Genomic DNA, 20,230 nt, shown 5'->3' on the forward strand with positions numbered 1-20,230 from the left:
AATTCCTATCCTTGGGAATTTTATTTTTTAAATATCTTCTTTTTAGGTGAAACAAAAGTCAAGAATTCTGAAGATCTGTCTGCAGAAACAATGGCAAAGTAAGTAAGGTTGTTTATACATCGCCTGACTTCCATTACTATTATAAATGGTAGTATACCTTTATCACTCTCCTTGTGAGTTGTTGGACAATAATTAGCACATTCTGTGTTCTTTTTTACTTCTATGTCTGGTGTCTCTGTACTTTTTACTCATGAAAGAAACATCCATCTTTCTTGGTATATTCAATGTGATGGTCATACATAAAGTATTTGAAAATTCTTCAAGGCACAGTTTAGTTTGTGTTGGCTTTTGAAAAGTTTCCTTTTGTTGAATAGAATCTGGATATCTACTGGGGACCCATTCTTGGAAAAGTGGTTGTATACAAGAGGCCCTGTGAGATGTTCTTAAGGTATCCTGCCCGCATTCTTTGTCCAACTTCATAGTAAGACAGAAATAGGGTATTAAAGAATAAATAATTATACCCTGGGCCTCAAAGTAATAGATGAATGTAGTGTATACAGTGGCTCTCAAGCCTGGTTGCTCATCAAAGTCGCATGAGAAGTGATTAAAATACAGATTATTTGGCCCTACCCCACATCTGCTGAATTAATGCTTCTAGTGAGATCTGGGCATTTATATTTTGATAAAGCTCTGTAAAGGAATCTGATACAGCCAGTCCCAAAACTGGTGTTTAGAAACCACTATCCTGTATTGTAAGCAGGATGCTTCTTTCTATCCTGCTATAATACATGCTCTCTCATGTACTTAATACATGTCTTCTCAAGTATTTAACCAACTTTGGCCAAAAATATCTTGTCCCTTCTTGTTTTACCAGATTTAATCCAAGAGTAAACTGTTTTTCCTTTAGAACCCAAACTCTTGTAGCCAGAATTTCATTCTTTTCGTAGGTACTATTTGTTTCCTTTCTATCTGCCAGGCTTTATTGAGTGTAAAATAAGCATTTATTAAGAATAATTAATTTATTGATTGATTTTAGTTTATCTACATTATTAACTTTGTAGTGTAGATATCACTTTTTTACCAATGAGGAAACTATCTCAGATAGTTTGAATAACTACATGGGGTCACACAATTAGACTAGAATTATGATCATTCAACTTGAAGGAAAGAGAGAAAACAATGTATGAATGCCATTCTACTCAATGAACACATCCCTGAGAAACCTCAGTGAAGGAGCCAAGAATCTGTTCCTTCAGTTGTTTCTAATGCCTTTGTAATATGAGAACAGTAAAGCATGAAATAAGTATGTTAATGATATCTGTAGAAAGATTTATCAATGATTTTTAATAATTTAAAGGGTTTCTTGACTGTTGACAAAAAAGTGAAATACATCATTTAAGTGGCCAGACAACCAGACAAAGGGTAATGGTGGCTTGGCTGATGTTCTAGAGGAAATTGAAGAATTAATTGAGGACCTTACGGAAACATTATCTAATAATGTATCAATCTGAGACAAACAGAAGAGAGAGAAAACACATAATAATTTGAACAGGGAAAGTTTAATATAAAGATTTATTAACTATGATATGGGATTGGAGTGAGGTTGAATTGGCTAGCAAGAAGAGAACTCTAAAAAATATAGGGCTAATTAACTTGATCGTGGGCATCATTTCACAATCTATACATGTGTCAAATTATCACATTGTACACTTTAAATATATTACCATTTTATTTATCAATTATACCTCAATAAAGAAGGGAAAAAATTCAAAAATAAAGAATATAGGAATAGCAGATGCAAGAAGCAGCTACTATCCCCTTGGGTTGAGAAAACACAGATGGGTAGAGTTTGAGACCTAGACCTTGTTGGAGAGTTCACGACTGTGACTTTCTAAATGAAAGCAGAGAAGTCACTGTGATGCCATGTTGGTAGAGCTTGCCATAAATCTGCCCTCTAGGGTGCAAGGAAAGCTATTCACAGGAGGTATCACACCAGAGACACTCTGCAACAAAAATATTGGGGGTGGTTTCAGAGATCTGCTGTACAACATGATACCTATAGTTAACAACAGATATTGTGTACTTAAAAGTTTAAGAGGGTAGATCTTATGTTAAGTGTCCTTACCATACACACCCACACAAATACATGCACATACACACAGAAGTGATACAAGGAAATTGTCAGAAGTGAAGGATGCAAACAAGGTAATCCTTGATTTATGGATTTATGGTGATGCTAACATGAGTATATATGCATATCCAAATTTACCAAATTATATACATTAATTATGTACCATTTTTGTATACCAGTTATGCTTCAATAAAGCTAGTGGATAACAATACTGGGGATGAAGGGATAGAGTGCTGGAGAAGTTGGGCAGTGGGTAAGCTGTGTGTGGTGCCGGAGCTGGAGGTTTCCCATAATGCAGGACCTGGGTGCTAAGGAAATGCAAGTTATAGGAGCTTGTAGAGTAAACACACATGAACCAGGAATAAATCCTCTTTCTGCAATGTCTCTCTCTTTTGTTTGCTACTGACATAGCTTCATACCATGCCAGCTGGCAAAGGAAAAATATTTAAAGGCCTCAGATTCAGTTTTGTAGAACATGCAATGAAGGGGGAGTTAGAGCTGAGAGATAGTAAATTGATGAATGGCACAAAAAATGTTAAAAATAAAATGATTAAAACTGTCTACAACAGATGAAGATAATTACCAAGAATCCGAACAGCCAACAGTTGTTGAAGCAATAAAACATTTATATGGTATCTAAATTCAATCACCTTGTGAAACAGAAATCCCCAATGGATATACTTAATGGACGATTAGTAGGGTTTTCAGATAGTACTGACAGCATCATTTTTGCCTTCCGTATCAACTTCAGAATCTACACTTTACATTAGATGCAACTTCACTGGAAGTAGAAGAACCAGGATTTGAGCTCTGATTTCTCCAATATTCCTTTTTCTGTTTGGCCTGTGATATGCTGTACTGCTTTTCAGGAAATAAACCTAGTATTGATAAGTATGGTAGAATCCCCTTAAAAAGCAGCTACCAAAATTGTGGTACATCCAGTTACAAACTAGATTTGTAGTTAATCCCTGTTACTTCATCTTTATTTTATTTCTTTGGAATTTCAGGACATGTCTCAAGTAAGGCACTAATCCTGCTGAGTGAATACTTTGAATAACTTTAAAAAGAATGTGTTTCTCCTGGTGATAGATGATTAAATGATTGATCATAACCAACTTTTACCTGGATGAAATATACCTTTCCTAAATTGGTTTGTGTCACAACTGTCTACCTTCATGCATGAAGCAGATGCTATAGAACCCCTCCAACATAGTTTTTTAAGGAGACCTGGATTTAGATAATCTTCCATAGCATCTTTTTATTTTATTCATTATATTTGTTACTAATCCAAAATTTTAGCTTTAAATTTAACTCCAAAGGAATATTAAACTATTATTTGGTTTCACTTATAAAATTGGGTGGCTTCCTTATATCCTATTCAGATTGTTTGCTGATGCTGCAGCTTCCCTATTCACATCTGTAGTTATATGAAGTTTTTAAGATTAGTTCCTTCAGAAGTAATAACATTTACCTTTGATATTCTGAATACTGTGGAGACCATTTTTGAAAGTCTGTGTTCCTACATCCGTACATGCTGTTTTTGGCTAACACTGTGAGTGCTTGAGGCATATAGTGACGCTCAGCAAGACAAAACTGTCTTTTGAAGCTGACTGACTCAGCCACTCCCCAAAAAAGACAGAAGAGCCAGTGCTCTCTAGAAACATACCCTACTTGCCTATTGCTATAGCAAAGAAGGCCTATATGCAAATAAAAACCAAAGTTCATACTTCAGTCCTCATTTTTAAAGCTTTAAGATTTGACTGTTAAACAAAACCACTCATAATTAAAGACTAGGAGAGAAGCTAATAAAAATTAGCTCTGAATATCTTTCTAGTTTCTGAGAATACTATACTTACATTTATGTTTGTACTTCAAACAACTTTACATGACAAATTGTAAATAATAATTAACATTTGTATAGGACTTTTATCTTTTTTGAAGTATTTTCATATTCACTGTCTTAGTTAATCCTTATAGCAATCCAGAATAGTAAATGATATTCTTATCTTCATTTTATAGATGTTAAAACTCTGAGAGGTTAAATAACTAATCTAAGTCCACATAGTAAAAAATAAACAAGGGCTGTAATTCATCTTGTGACTCCAAACTTCACTACATTATAATGCTCAATGAAGTTGTTTGCCTGTTTTATACATGGGGAAACTGAGGCAATTAAATGATTTGTCCAGAGTTTCAAGCTTAGGTTAAAAATAAAGGTATATGTTTATATAATTATACTAAATGTGTGGAACAGTGAAAATGTGATATAGGAAAGTCAGAAATTTTGGGTTCTTGGTCTTTAAACTGCCATTTTTCAGAAGAACTAGATGTGTGACTATGTGTATAGATACTGGGAACATGGCAGGAGTTTTACTTAGATATGTTTGCAAGACTGTTAGGTAGAGACCAAAGGAAGGAGTGAGGAAAGTAAACTATTTCTTACAGTGTTGTCAGAGAACTTTCCCAGCTTATTTTTCCTTTTCTTTGCAGAGATGTCGGAAATGTGGTTGAAGCCATGTATGGGGACCTCCCTCCTCCAATTATGCTGATTGGTCATAGCATGGGTGGTGCTATTGCAGTCCACACAGCATCATCCAACCTAGTGCCAAGCCTCCTAGGTCTGTGCATGATTGATGTTGTGGAAGGTAAGTTTTCTTAGTGCTAACCAAATCAAAATCTTTGACTTATAAGAGCCATTCATGGTAGACTATTATTGCTGTGTTTTAATTTATTGTTGATTTCACTTTTCTTGAAGTATGTCCCTCTGTCTTTTATATCTTTCTTCTATATTATTTTGTGGCAAAGGATTTTCCAAGCATTTCTTAATTGAGATATAATGGACATATAACTTTGTATTAGTTTCAGGTGTACAGTATAAGTATTTGATACATTTATAAATTGCAGAATGATCACTAGTTAATATCTATCACCACACAGTTACAATTTTTTTCTAGTGATGAGAACTTTAGGGTATACTCTCTTAGCAACATTTAAATATATAATACAGTATTATTTACTATAGTCACCAAGCTGGAAGGACTTATTTATTTTATAACTGGAAGCTTGTACCTTTTGACACTTTCACCCCTTTCACCTACATCCTACATTATATAATCATTCTCCATGTCATCAAAAACTCTTCATAAACATCTTTTATGGCTGTAAATATTTAATTGTATGTATGTCTCATAATTTTATTTTAACATTTAAAAAGAAGCTGCCATGTCTTATGACCCAGTCTCAGAAGTCACACTATTGCTATACAAGTCAGCCCTAATCATTGTGGCGGGACTACAGCAAATAGTCAATACCAGGATGCAGAAATCACTGGAGGCCATCTTGGAATCTGGCTATCTCATCAGTCTTCTGAATTTCTTAAACTGCATCTTTTTTCCCCAAGCATCACTGAATTCTGCTGTGATTGAGGGCCGATGTATATAGTTGACCCAGTAACTATAAATGATCAGAATATGTTAAGCGCTGTGGTTAAAATTTTTGTTTAATGTCTAGGTACAGCCATGGATGCCCTTAATAGCATGCAGAATTTCTTACGTGGCCGTCCTAAAACCTTCAAGTCTCTGGAGAATGCCATTGAATGGAGGTAACCCACAAATCCATATTGTATTTATTTTAAATGTTAGATCGTAGCTTTCCTTTTTCACCAGCTCAAGCACCAAGTTCAAAGGAATAATCCCCCGCTTTTATATTAATATCATTAGTGGAAACATTTATATAAAGAGCAGATTTTTAAAAATATTTTTAATGTTTCAGGCTTGTCTCAGTTGTATAAAATTCACCCTTTTTCTAATATACTATAGTACCTCCTAGAATCTTAGTAATTATGGATCATCTGTGGTCTAGCTGTTCCCATCTCTAAGTTAAGAGTTTGAACTTAATGAGAGTCTAAGGCCTTTTCCACCTCTGATGCTTCATAGTTCTAGATTCACTTTCTGTGTTCTAGAGAAAATGATGGAGAAACAGAAGATGGGTTTAGGTTCCATTTCTCAGTTTTTATTTGGGTTTTGGATAAAGAAAAACCCTTGGGCAAATAGTTTTTGTAAAAATCACTGACAGAATTGCCTATGGCTTCTATTTAAGTAAAATAAAGGCTGTTCAGTCATTAATTTACTCATTAATTCAATCAAGTATTTGATTAAATATTTATTAAACACTTAACTTTGTGCTAAAGGGTGAAGATTCAGAGACAAGTAAAACACCATTTCTCCCACAAGGAGATCAGTCTTGGGATAAAACATCTTCAGTATCCTGTCTTCCTACCTATTCTTCAAAATCCCTCTCCAATACCTTCTCCAGAACCCTTTCTCTAACTCCTCCAAACTATGCAGATCACTGCCATCAGTACAATTACTTGAGACCTTTAAGTCTGTATTGTATTGCACTGTTTACCCCTTAAGTCTTCTAATCCTCCTTTAAAGGATAGGCTTATATTGTTAATTTTCATTTCTGTCTAAATGCCCTACCTACATCATAAGGGCAAAAGCTATTCTGTTTCTTTTGTACTTTCATACAGCATATAGCATACTGCTGGTTGCCCTCGTGGGCGAAACATATATTAACTGAATCAGAGATATCAAATGGGAATTTAGGACTTAGTAAATATATCCTAAGGGAGTCTTCCTAGGACAGAGGGTCTCATGCCAAATATGGCTTGCCAGAATGATTGTGCTTGGTGAGGTTGCTTCTACCTCCCCATGTTCATGCCACCATTCTCTCCGAAGCACCAAAAATCCATCCATCTTGGGTAGTCCTAGCATTGAAAATGCAACTGCGGCCCCTCAACTTGTAGTTCAGGTACCCTGCCTACTTACCCAGTAACGACCAATGAGAAAATTATTCCAAATAACTTTTTAAATTTATCTGGTAAACATTTTTTTGATACCTAAGATGTCTCAGTACCTGATCTAAGAACTGGAGATGAATCAGGCTTAATTCTTATCAAAAAACTGGAGATAACAGTAAGCAAATATGTAAACACAATACAATGGAAGGAGCACAGGAGGAACAGAACATAGGTATCTAATCCAGCCTGGGAGTCATGGTAAACCTTCTCTTAAAGAAGATACAGAGTCTTGATTGTAGTTGCAGATGCAAGATAGGATAAATGTACTATTTGTTGAATGTTAAAATGTTCTGGGTTCTGTGAAAGCTACTGATTTTTAGACCCCACTCGCTGAGCCTGATAATCAGAAAGAATAATATGAAGTATTTGGTAATTTTGTTTTGTACACTCTGCTGGATATCTGAATCGAGTTTATGACTCATGGCCATTTTGGCTATTCTAGATTTTTTTTTTTTTTTTAAGATGTTGAAATACAAGGCTGACCTATTTAATTCAGTAAAGATAAAAAGCTAAGTGACTTCCTGCTTTCGTTTCTTGGTCATCCTAATAAGAGGCAGTAGGGTATAGTCATTAAGAGCCTGGGCTTTGAAGTCGGACAGATGTGGATTTACATCTTGGTTCCACCACTCTGGCTGCTCTGAGGGAAATAGAATAGGGAAAGCAGTGGGGAGTGGAGGTGATAGTGAAGTGAGAAATTGGTTAAGAGACAGTTGCAGTATAGGAGAATAATGATGATAAGTATAGACTAGGATGGCAACAGGGGAAGTAATGTGGTCATATTTGGAATATATTTTGAAGGTAGAACTGACAGGACAGCCTTACAGATAGGATGTTGGGGTGGAGGGCAGTACTCAAGGATGACTTCTGGGTTTTTAGCCCAAGCAATTTGGTAAATGGAAGAGACAAAGAGAAGAAGATTTGAGAGCAGGTAAGGGGCAGGAAATCAGGATTTCTGTTTGGATAAGCTGAAATATATACATCTAAGTAGATATGTTAAGTAGGCACTTGTATATACTACAGATGCTCCTCAAACAATGATGGGGGTTACATCCCAATAAACTCATCATAAATTGAAAATATCCTAAGTTGAAAATGCATTTAATACACCTAAGCTCCCAAACATCATAGCTTAGCCTGGCCTACCTCAAATGTGCCCAGAGCACTTACATTAGTTTACAGTTGGGCAAAATCATCTAACACAGTGAACACACTGTAGAATATCAGTTGTTTACCCTCATGATTGCTTGGCTGACTATATCCTAAGTCAGGGACTGTCTGTAGGTTAGAAGAGGTTGAGCTAGAGATAAATCGAAGAATAATCTTTGTGTAAATAATATTTAAAGACAGGAGATTGAATGCGATCACCTAGGAGATAGAAAAAAGATCCAAGAACTGAACCTTAGGATAATATACAATATTTAGAGCTTGGAAAGAAGAGGAAGCTTCAACAAAGGAAGCTGAAAAGGCACAGTTGGTGAGACAGGAGGAAAACCAGAGAGTATAGCAAGTGTTTCTAGAAGGAGAATGCTGAGAGATCACCTAAGATGAGGGCTAAGAAATGACCATTAGAATTGGCATGATGGAGATGACCTTGCAAAGGAAATCTCAAAAAATAAGCGGGAGATGAAAACCTGTTGTAAGTTGGGGATGTTAGTTAAGGAAAGGATGGGAGGTAACAAAATGGAGAAAGCAAGTAGGATGACTTTTTTTTTTCTTATTTAAGTATATAAGTGTAGTTGGTTTACAATCTTATATTGGTTATATTAGTTTCAGGAGTACATATAGTGATTTGACATTTTTCTACATTTTGAGAAGTTTTGTTATATAGAACAGAGAAATGGGGTAGTATCTACTAGCGAATGTGGAGTTGAAAAGTTTTTCAAGGCTAGAGAATGTTTTTAAAGAATGTTTTATAATATCCACTAGAGAAAAAAAAAATGATGACAGGAGAGAGACAGGATAGGGGAAACAAGGGCCTCATAAGCAAGAGGGGATGGGAACTAGTGCCCAAGGTTGTCTCCACAGAGATATTTCATATATTAACCAGCCATCAAAGCAGAATATATCATCACATACTGGTGGATTCATAGGTACTATAAATTCAGTTGGTGGTAGAAAAATGAAGTAATATCTCTTCTGATTGCTTCTGTTTATCATGAAAATAAGAAACAAAGTCATTCTCTAAGGCTGGTGCACTTTAAAATTTTATGATTTTTTAAGCTCAAAAAACAAAATTTAAAGAAATGTGTTCTGGTGGCCTGCTTCAGGTGGTGTTTCCAGTTCTCCCTGGAACATGCAGTCATTTTGTTTGGCCCTTAGGCATACTTAGGTAGACAACTCTGTGAAAACTAATCTATTAAGATAGTGTCTAAGCTCCTAAGCTCTATATCATGGCATACAAAGCCCTCTGGGAGTTAGCTCCTGCCTGCTTATCCTATTCTGTCACACTTCCCCCTTTGCTCTCCCCTGCTTCTCCCTGCACGCTGTCCTCTAAAATCATCATCTTGCTGATTTTTCCACATCACAGTGCCTTCGTTCACAATGTGCCCTCTGCCAGGAATGCTCTGACCACCCCCTTTTATCTTTCACTTAACTTCTTACCTTCAGTTCTCGGTTTAGGTAGGACATTTGGGAAGCTTTCTCTAACCTCATTAAAAATAAAGTGATTCCTTTGAACCTTGCCGTATTATATTAAAATTATCTGTTTGTGTTTCTTGAGCGTGGGCCTAGCACATGGTATCTTTTTGGTGAATATTTGCAGAATTGAAATGTCTTCAATATCTTTACTTGATTTTTACTAGCTGGCTTATAGCCGTAATAACCAAGTAGAAAGTAGTAAGCTCTGTTGGTAACTATAACTTTTTAGTAGGTCCTACAGAATCTGCAGAATTATTCATTTGACTCTGGTGACTTGATAAGATGGATGCTAAATAACCTCTTCTCTCCCTTCTCACTTTTCTAGTGTGAAGAGTGGCCAGATTCGAAATCTGGAGTCTGCCCGTGTCTCAATGGTTGGCCAAGTCAAACAGTAGGTCTTATTTTTCCCTGTTGGGCTGGTTAGAGACTGAAACATGGTGAGGGAATTACAGATTGTTTTTTCTGTCATATACCTATCCTATTATCCTTGTGAATGCCTTCATTACTTTAGGTAATTTTTACAAGTGAGCTCAGTTGAGCCAGTTGTATAGATTTTCTTTTCTTTTTCTTTCTCTTTCTTGAGGAAATCCTAAGACCAAATAGTGTCTTCTATATAATACTGGATTACTTTATTATAACTTTAGTTGTTAAAGGTGAAGAATCCCAGAGAATGGACATTAAAAATTAGGTATCTTCTCTAATGCTGACAGTATGGTATCATTCTGATGACAGCCTCCTTCTAAGCCAAACCTGGTTATAAGGAAATTACAGCATAAAAGCTTTAGCATAGCCTGAGTCAAAGCCAAATTAAAGAGTAAGCTAAGATTTTTTAGCCCCATTGATCATCCTGGATAGGATTACATGAGTCCTGGATATTGTTATGTAGACACAAAATAAACTTTAGGTGATTTGAGAAAATGTCACGCAATGGAATGGACAGGGAGCACAAGAGTTGTTGAAAATGATAATGGCATTATTGACTGTTTGCTATTTGCCAGACACTGTGCAGGATATTTTATATACACTCTCTTGTTTTTAAAATCTTTATATTATAGAATATTTTCAAACATATAAAAATAGAATAAAACAATGAACTACAATGTACCCATTGCCCATTTTCAATAGTTGTTAACTCATGGCCAGTCTTATTTCATCTGTGTCTCTATTTACTTTCCCTAAGCACAAAATATTTTGAAACAAATTCCAGACAAAAACAATTTCCTCTGTAAGGTTTCAGTATGTTCTCTATAGATTCCACTTCTATCTCTTTCATTTTTTTCCTTGCAATTTATGTGTTGAAGAAATCTGATTGTTTGCCCTGTAGAATTTCCCATAATCTGGATTTGCTGATTGATTCCTCAAGGTGTAACATGTTCTTTTGTTCCCTGTATTGTCTGTAAATTGTTAGTTAGATCCAGAGATTTGATCAAGTTCAGGTTGGTTTGTTATTTGGGCTTTTTCTTTGTTTTCAAGAATAGGTGATACTATTTAATGCCATTAGGAAGCACATAATACCTGGTTGTCTCTTTTTTTGGATTGTTAGTAGTCATCAGTGATCATAACCTGGATTCATTAATTCATTTGCACTATCTCATTTAATGTTTACAATATCTCTTTAAGATAATTTATTGTTTTATAGATGAGGATATGGAAGTTCAGAAAGGTAAAGTGATTTTACCAGGATCTCACAGCTAGTGAATTGCAGAGCTCAGATTCGAACTCCTGTGTATTTGATACCAAAGCCCATATTAATGGATTTTATGCCTAAAAGAGCAATTTGAGTAGTAATATCTGGCAGATACAGTGTAAAGGCCTTGAATAAACTATGAAACTACCTACTTCTCAGTTCCTAAATATTTTGAGACTGCTTGTTTAAGCAGTGGTAAAGCATTTTGTAAGGAAGTTACATGACTTTATATACATGTAGCTCATTGATTTTTAAATTTTACCTAATTTATAAACTTAAATGGTGTTTTCCCTTAATATGTAAACCTTTGTATATAAAAGTATATGTGTTTTAATTGTCACATAGATATCAGCCGGAACCTTTCTGCCCTTCTTGATCTAGGTAAAATTCTCTTGAATCCATAGCTGTAGAAATCCAAAGCACATGTTTTTTTGTTATGGTCCTTTGACCTAGGTATGAAATTAATGCCTCAAGTTTCATTAAAAACAAAAACAAAAACAAAAACAAAAAAAACCCACTGAACAAAACATTTCTGAACACTCACTTCACTGAAGGTTTTGGTAGAGGAAACAGAGAAAGAGGTGTTAATCATTCTTAAAAATCCACCACTGAAGTTCACTGACCTTCAGTTTCTCTTTTCATCTTGTTTGTTCTCTTCCTCTTCCTCTCTCTCTTTCAAGGGAAAAATAAAAAAAAATTTCTCTACTATGCAGAGCAGACCTTGGCACTAGCTGCTACCTAGGCCCTTGGGATTTTTACCTTTAACACTCATCAATGTATTTTTTCCAATAAGTTCTCCCTAAAAGGAATTATGGTACCAGCTGTTCATATATAATAATTTTTCTACCTGATTACATAATAAAGAGATATTGTAGGTTTTTCAGAGGAAAAACAAAAATAATTGGTTGGATCAGATGTTCTAATCCCCAAGGTTCAGCTGGCATGGTTATTATAATTGCCAGTTTCTATCAACTAATTAAAAAGTGGGGCCTTGTTATAATTCTGTTTGAGCCTTGTTCTACAAGCAGGGTATAGTAGAAAAGCACCATGCTTCAGAGTTAATTGGGCCTGGATTTGCCTCCCAGCTTCATCCACTCATAAGCTAGGTGATCCTGGACCTTTTTTTTTTTTTTTTTAACTCTTTAGGGATACTTCATAGGATTGTTAGGAGAATTATATAAGATAATGCCAATAAAACTCTTGTCACCAGGAAATGGTTACTCCCTTCTGTGTGTCAGTATTGATGCAAGAACTGGAAACCATCCCTTGGAGTATAGTCATACCTTGGCCATGACCTTCCACAGCCCTGGTCTACTTTTGTATCTTTTTAAATGCCCATTTTTCACGCCCTCCTCCCAGGAGCATTGTTAAGTTTTAACAGTTGATTATAAAAGGACATATGTATCAGTATTTCTGAGATAATTTGTGTATGGAAGAGAGGTATGTGATAGCATTTTTTAAAAACCTAGGTGTGAAGGAATTACAAGTCCAGAAGGCTCAAAATCTATAGTGGAAGGAATCATAGAGGAAGAAGAAGAGGACGAAGAAGGAAGTGAGTCAGTAAACAAGAGGAAAAAGGAAGATGACATGGAGGTGAGTAAAAGTCTTCATACTTGGAAGGATGGGGTAGGGAATTGTTCAGAGTGTGGGAAAGGGAAGGGGATGTGACATTGTTCTTTTTGTCTACCATTAAATATTTTGGGGGGCAAAGACATTATCATAATAGGTACTTAGGTTACCTATAAGATATAAGGCACTTGTTGATACCACTGACAAATTGGAACATAAAACTTATAGTATATACCCTGTCCTCACATAGACTGCTTTCTCATCAAGCTCTTTCTCACCTTTGTACTTCTGGCCCTGTGGTTTATCTCATGAAGAAAATCCCATTTTCTACCAGTCTATTCTAAGCCCATCCAAATCTTATCCATCTTTCAAGGTGTATCTCCTTGGGGTAACCTTCTGACCTCGGTTTATGTCAGTCCCTCTCCAGCACAGCACTGAGAATCTATATGACACAACTTAGCACTTTGTTTTTTTGAAGTTATAGCTAACTCATAGAACTTATTTTCATAAGCCACATTCAGATATACTATGATCTCTTGGTAGTCATTCCTAGAATGCAGACTCGCTGTCCTCTAATTACCTAAGAATTGTCTCCCAACAAAAATAACCTGTGTATTGTGAGGTTAGGAAGTAATGTTCTGTATGAATTTCCCTCAGCATTTAACTCAGATTTGTGTGCATAGGGTTCTGTGAGTACTTGCTAAGCAATTGATTTGAGGATGGTAATGGAAAGGGCTGCTTTTTTTCTTGGAAATGATTAGTGAGCATGACTAGCAGACTTTCTGGGATGGATTATAAAAGATAAACAAACACCTTACTAATGGCAGGTAATGGACTTGGTATATACCACATATTCCTTTGCATTTGAAGATGCTACTGTTAACAAGGAGGAAAGTATATTTTTTGAAAACAGTATTTTTAGTGAGAATCATTTTGGAGTTTACAAAAATATAAATAATGCCTGATCAATTTGCCCTCCAACACTCTGAGAGGTGAGGGGAGATCTATTCTCCCATGTTTACAGTATAAAAACTGAGACTCAGAGATGAAGAGACTTCCCAAAGTAATCAAGTAGTATTTAGTAGATTTGAGACTGATATAAACTATCAATTACATTTTACCTTTTATGTGCTAGGAATTATACTGTATACTGAGTGCTTCACATCGTCTCTACTTCTCATGTTAGCTCTCTGCATCGTAGATATTATCACTGTTTTACAGCTGAGGTACATATACTTACCTATGTTCACACATAAATGTTCGCACTTAAACACATCCAGATACTCTGCTTTTTAATTCCAACGCTTTTTTTCTTTGCAATTTTTAATAAGCCCAATTATATGAAGTTATATAAACTCCAACAGTTTTGTTAGGAGGGCAAACTAAGGCACATCAAGCAATAAGGAATATAGCTAAATATTTTATACTTTAAGAAAGATACAAAGAAACTGCAAACAATAGTCACAACTTCTTACAACTAGTAGATAAATAAGTCCTGGATATCTAATGCATAACATAGTTATTATAGCCAACAATACTGTATTATAAACTTCAAAGTTGCTGAGAGATTAGATCTTAATTGTTCCCACCACAAAAAAGAAATGATAATTATGTGACATCATAGAGGTGTTAGCTAGTGCTATGGTGGTAATCATAGTGCAGTATATAAATGTATCAAATCAACACTTTATAAGCCTATGTAATGTTATCTGTCAATTATATTTCAATAAAAATAATTTGTTAAATAAAATTATGGAGAAATGTTAATAATACAAATTAAACTTAAGAAAATCAGTCATAACTTCTAAAGCTTTGTATCTAGCAGCCATTTATGGCCCATTAGTCCTTAGGAGCATCTCTGTTATAGCACAATGTAAAAAGTGGTGTTTGAAATAGCATAATAGGTCAGTTGCATCCATTCTGCTCTGTAAAAGAAGACAAAGATATACATTTAACGGAGGGAAGGGGAGGCAAATGTGGTACAGAATGGTTAAAAGATAGAAAAGAAAGGGAAAACATTTAAGCTCTGGTCCTTAAAGGAATAAACTTCAGTTGTCTAGGAGATATTCCTCTTTTTTTTAAACTACCTTATTGAGAGGTAACTCACCCAAAGTATGCAATTTTAATATAGTCACAGAGTTTACAACCATTACAACAATATAATTTTAGAACATTTTCAGCACTTTAAAAAAAATGATATACCTATTTTTAGTCACTTGCCATTTTTCCCCAACCTTCCCATCCATAGGCAACCACTAGTCTATTTTCTGCCTCTATAGATTTGCCTAATCTGGACATTTAATACAAATGGAATTATACAACATGTTGGCTTTTGTGACTAGCTTCTTTCACTTTAGCATAATATTTTCAAAGTTCATCCATTTTCTAGCATGTATTAGTACTTCATTACTATTTATGGCTGAATAATATTCCATTGTATGGATAGACCACATAGTTTAACCATTCATCAGTTAATGGACATTTGAGTTATTCCTACTTTTTGTCTATTATGAATAATGCTAGTACAAACATTTGTGTACAAGTTTTTGTGTGGACACAGGTTTTTATTTTTCTACTAGCGAAATTGCTAGATGGTAACTCTATGTTTAATCATTTGAGGAACAGCTATACTGTTGTCCAGTGTGCCTGTACCATTTTACATTCCCACCAGCACTGTATGAGGGATCCAGTTTTCTACATCCTTGTCAGCACTTGTTTTTGTCTCTCTCTTTTGATTATAGACATCCTAGTGGGTATGAAATGGTATCTCATTGTGGTTTTGGTTTACATTTTCTTAATGACTCTTGATATTGAGCATCTTTTCATGTGCTCATTGGCTATCTATGTATCTTTTCTGGAGAAATGTCTATTCAGATCCTTCACCCATTTTTAAATAGGGCTGTTGGTCTTTTTATTGAATTTTAAGTGTTTTTTACATATTCTAGATACAAGTCACTGATTTGCAAATATTTTCTCCTGTGCTAAGGGTTGTCTTTTCACGTTCCTGATGGTATTCTTGGAAGAGCAAGTGTTCAATTTTGATGAAGTTCAGTTTATCTAGTTTTCATTTTGTTGGTTTTTGCTTTTGGTGTCATACCTAAGAAGGCTTTCCCTAGCCCAGGGTCACAAAGATTTATACCTATGTTTTCTTCTAACAATTTTTTAGTTTTAGCTCTTAGGTTTAGGTCTATGATCTATTTGTGTATGGTATGATATTGGGGGTATAACTTCATTCTTTTGCATGTAGATATTCTATTTTTCCAGCACCATTTGTTGAAAAGACTGTCCTTTCCCCACTGAGTGGTCTTGGCACTCTTGTCAAAGATTATTTGACCATATATGTGAGGGTTTATTTCTGGGCTCTCTACGTTATTCCATTGGTATATTTTATCTCTCTTTGTGCCAGTACTATGATGTTTTGATTACTGTAGCTTTGTAATATGTTTTGAAATCAGAGAGTGTAAGTCCTCCATTTTTTTTTTTTTTTTCCAAAATTGTTTTGGAGATTCCATATGAATTTTAGGATGCACTTTTCTGTTTTTGAAAAAAATGCCATTGGGATTTTGATAGGGATTGTGTTGAATCTACATATTGCTTTGGGTAGTATGGACATTTTAACCATTCAGTGATCTTTAACACAATATGTTGTCATCTCATGTTTACCTCTAGATTTTCATATTGTGGTATCCCGATTATTTCAGTTATAATATTTTAAATTTTCAGTGATGCATAAAAGTATAGAGAATTATTTATTTGTTCAGCTTGTGTTTGATGAGTGCATACTCTGTGCCCATCCATCTACTTTATACTGAGATTTAACAGATACTGAAATTTTATCACAATTGTGTCAAATTTCCTTTTTAAAATTACTATTGCAGGAACATTGTATCATTGTCATAAATCAAAATATAAGGGAAAAAATGCTATACCAACAAATGAACGTATTTTTAGTTTTCCCTTGTAGTTCTTTTCGAAAATATACTGCAGTTTTTCAGTAGTAATCCTAACTTATGTGACGTATTTGTACTCTGCTTCTTTCACTTAATATTGTATTGTAAGCATTTTATTCCCTGTACTGCAATGTGTTTTTCGTAATTATCCTTTTGATGGTGTGTTCTTTTTGCCAAATGTGTATAAGAGAAACTCAGTCTTGGCTCTACCATGTACTAGCTTTTTGATCTTAAGAAAATTTCCTGAGTTTCTGAAACTAATAGAAGTAAAAGTAAATTTCTAATTAGCTAAACATGGCAATTACAACTATATCATATCGCAATGCTGTTATATGGATTAAATGTATATTAAAATGTCTGGGACATAGTAGGCCCTTAATATGTGCTAGTTTCCTTCCCTTTCCTTTTCCCAGGGAACTAGTTTTTATCCTGTTCCTCCAGGGGTTGCCCTTAGAGACTCAGAACTTGCTCTTATTTCTTCAGACCAAGAAAGATCATCCATACACTTGGAGAATTGAACTGGCAAAAACAGAAAAATACTGGGATGGCTGGTTCCGAGGCTTATCTAATCTCTTTCTTAGTTGCCCTATTCCTAAGTTGCTGCTCTTGGCTGGTAAGTGTGTATGTGCATGTATTAGCTCAGGCTGCCATAGCAAAATACCATAGAGGGAGTGGCTTAAACAACAAATTTATTTTCTCATAGTTCTGGAAGCTTAAAGTCTAAGATCAGGGTATCAGTCAGCATGGTCAAGTTTTGATGAATACTTTCTTACTGGTTTGCAAACAACCTTCTTCTTGCCGTTTCCTTACATGACAGAGAGAGAGCAAGAGCAAGCTCCCTGGTTTATTCTTACAAGGACACTAATCATATCATATGAAAGCCTTACCGTTATGACCCCATTTAACCTTACGTATTTCCATATTGCCAAATATGGTCACATTGTGGATTTGAGCTTCAACATATGAATTTTGGGAGGGACACAGTTCAGTTCATAGCAGTATAGGTATATTGTCATCTCAATATTTCCTCGTTATATATATAAGTACTCACCAAATGGGTGGTGACTTCCAAGGTGAAGTACCATCTTCACTCATTTGTGCCTTTTCTCCTCCCCACACCAAATCTCTAAACCTAATGAAGTATAAGCATCTATCTGGGATGGCCTGATTCTGGCTTGGCCTCTGTACCTGGTCAAGCCCAAGTCCTCCTAGAATGGTGGAAAGATATTCTGAGTATAATGGAAATTTAAAAAGTAAAACTCTGTTTTCAGCAACCAGTTTAAACAAGCAAAGTGATTGCCTGGAAAGCTTCATGTGGTAAGACTGTACCCTCAGAGAGTTAGGATTGCCATTAACATGAATTAAGAATGTCATTATGTTTACAACTTTGTAACAATTTTTATATCATACTTGAACAGCAAAACCTATTTCACAGCCTTTTCTGGTAAGGTGCTTATGGATTCTCATTTTGTTCCAGGTGTTGATAGATTGGATAAAGATCTGACTATTGGCCAAATGCAAGGTAAGTCATCAAGAAATTAAGTCTGTAGGTCTTTCTCTGAAGGCACAGTAAGGGGGCAGAGTCACGTGGAAATTAATGTTCTGAGATAGTGAGGTGCAGTGGAGAGTGAGCATGAGCTTTAGAGTTAGACCCAAATTTGGCATCCACCTCTGCTCTTGACTCAGTCTATGATTATGAGCAAGTGTTTCCCTTTTCTGAGCTTCCATTTTTTTCCCCTTCTAAAAATGAGAATTATACTAACACCTATGTCTCAGAGCTGTAAGGACTAAAATTAGGCAATGTCTTTGAAAAGGGCATTAGAAACTCTAAAGTACTCTATAGGTATATATCTTATGAAAGGAGATATTATGAATACTGATCAGTAATTTTATTGTTGGAAGTCTCAGGAAAGGGAAAAGTCCAAGATAATCTAGATACAAAAAAAGTGTAAACTCTGTTTAGAAGACAGTATAGTGAGGTGGTAAAAGCAAGGGCTCTGAGGTTTGCGGGACTGGATTTGTGTACTGCTTCTTTCCTACTAATTTTTTGACACTAGTCAAGTTACTTGACCTGCCTTAGCTTTAGTTTCTCAATCTATAAGATGAGAAAGTTGATGGCAGCCTCACAGGCATCATGAGGCATCATGAATAGGAAAGTGACATGTGTTTATGCCATTGTGTTGTCCAGATGACACTGCAGTGGGACCAGTTTTGTGGAAGCTCTTGCTTTCTTATGGATGAAAGCCTTGGTGAAGGTGAAGTCAGTAGGCATTGGCAACTTTTGGGCTATGGGAAGAAGAGGTGTCAACTTCAAAGCCAATGTTTCAGGCTTAAGAAGATTTTGTTCTTGACTTCTCTTCTTACTCTCCTGGGCAATGACCTCTATTTATATCCTGAAAACTCCCAAAGCTAAACATCTAATTCATATCTCTCTCCTGAGCTCCAGACCTGGCCCATATATCAAACCTGCTGGATGTCTCCACTTGGATATTTCATGGGCTCCGCAAACTGTTCTTTTAGCTGTCCTCAAGCTCTCCACAGAGAAAGGGGCAATATTCCTTTATAATAGTTGTTCAAAGGCTCCTGAATGATTTATCAAACTCTGGCCCCAGGCCCTCATACCCTTCCCTTCCTCCAACTGCATAGTGTCTTGAGACTTGTAGCAGGACCATAGGCTGGGACTGTGATGTTTATGGCACTGATGTTGATAATTCTTAGTTTGGATACCTTTCTTTAAATTCAATTTAAGCAAACCTTTCCTAAGCACTCTTTCTATGCGATATCTATGCTTGATGCTGGGCAGACAGAAGAATCAAACATGGTCCCTGATCCTATTAGAAAGCAATTAATCTGGACTGGAATAGCCCTTGGAATCAGTGTCGATCACCATCCTTGGAATTAGACAGTCCTGGGTTTGAATCACTATTACAGGTTTTGTGGCATGAGTAAATTACTAACTTCTTTCATCCTGAGTTTTTTCTTTTTTTTTTTCTTTCTCTTAAAACTGAGTGAATTAACTTTTTAAAATTTAGTTTCAAGTATACAGTACATTGGTTAGACATCTATATAGTTCATAAAATGATCCCCGCAATTGCACCCTCCCTCCCCTGTCCCTCCACCTAGCCAGTGTATTTATGCTAACTACATTCCCTATGCCATGCTCCCCATCCCTATGACCATAAGCTCCTAATTTGTACTTCGTTAGCCCTTCACCCTGTTTTCCCAGCCCCCCAAACACCCCTCCCCTCTGTCCATCACCAAATTGTTCACTATATTTGTGAGTCTGTTTTTGATTAGTTTGTTCCTTTTGTTCCCTAGATTCCGCATATAAGCGAAATCATATAGTGTTTATCTTTCTCTGTCTGACTTAAATACCTTCCACCAAAGCAATATCT

The 20,230-nt window shown here is 35.7% G+C and overlaps 1 protein-coding gene across 3 annotated transcripts in view; it reads left to right on the forward strand.

Moving 5' to 3' along the window:
* The window catches only part of PPME1 (protein phosphatase methylesterase 1), a 64,290-nt gene that overhangs the window by 37,090 nt on the left and 6,970 nt on the right, over positions 1-20,230 (forward strand). For 2 of the 3 annotated variants that reach the window (XM_039848031.1, XM_039848033.1), the window contains 7 exons: positions 47-98; positions 4,622-4,776; positions 5,642-5,732; positions 9,955-10,020; positions 12,786-12,909; positions 17,277-17,448; positions 18,313-18,357. In XM_039848031.1, coding sequence (XP_039703965.1) covers positions 47-98; positions 4,622-4,776; positions 5,642-5,732; positions 9,955-10,020; positions 12,786-12,909; positions 17,277-17,448; positions 18,313-18,357 — 705 coding nt within the window. The remainder of the gene's footprint in view (positions 1-46; positions 99-4,621; positions 4,777-5,641; positions 5,733-9,954; positions 10,021-12,785; positions 12,910-17,276; positions 17,449-18,312; positions 18,358-20,230) is intronic. The other variant, XM_039848032.1, reaches the window with a different exon arrangement.

The sequence above is a fragment of the Pteropus medius genome, unplaced genomic scaffold (assembly GCF_902729225.1).
Source record: "Pteropus medius unplaced genomic scaffold, Ma_sr-lr_union100, whole genome shotgun sequence".
Taxonomy (NCBI): Eukaryota; Metazoa; Chordata; class Mammalia; order Chiroptera; family Pteropodidae; genus Pteropus; species Pteropus medius.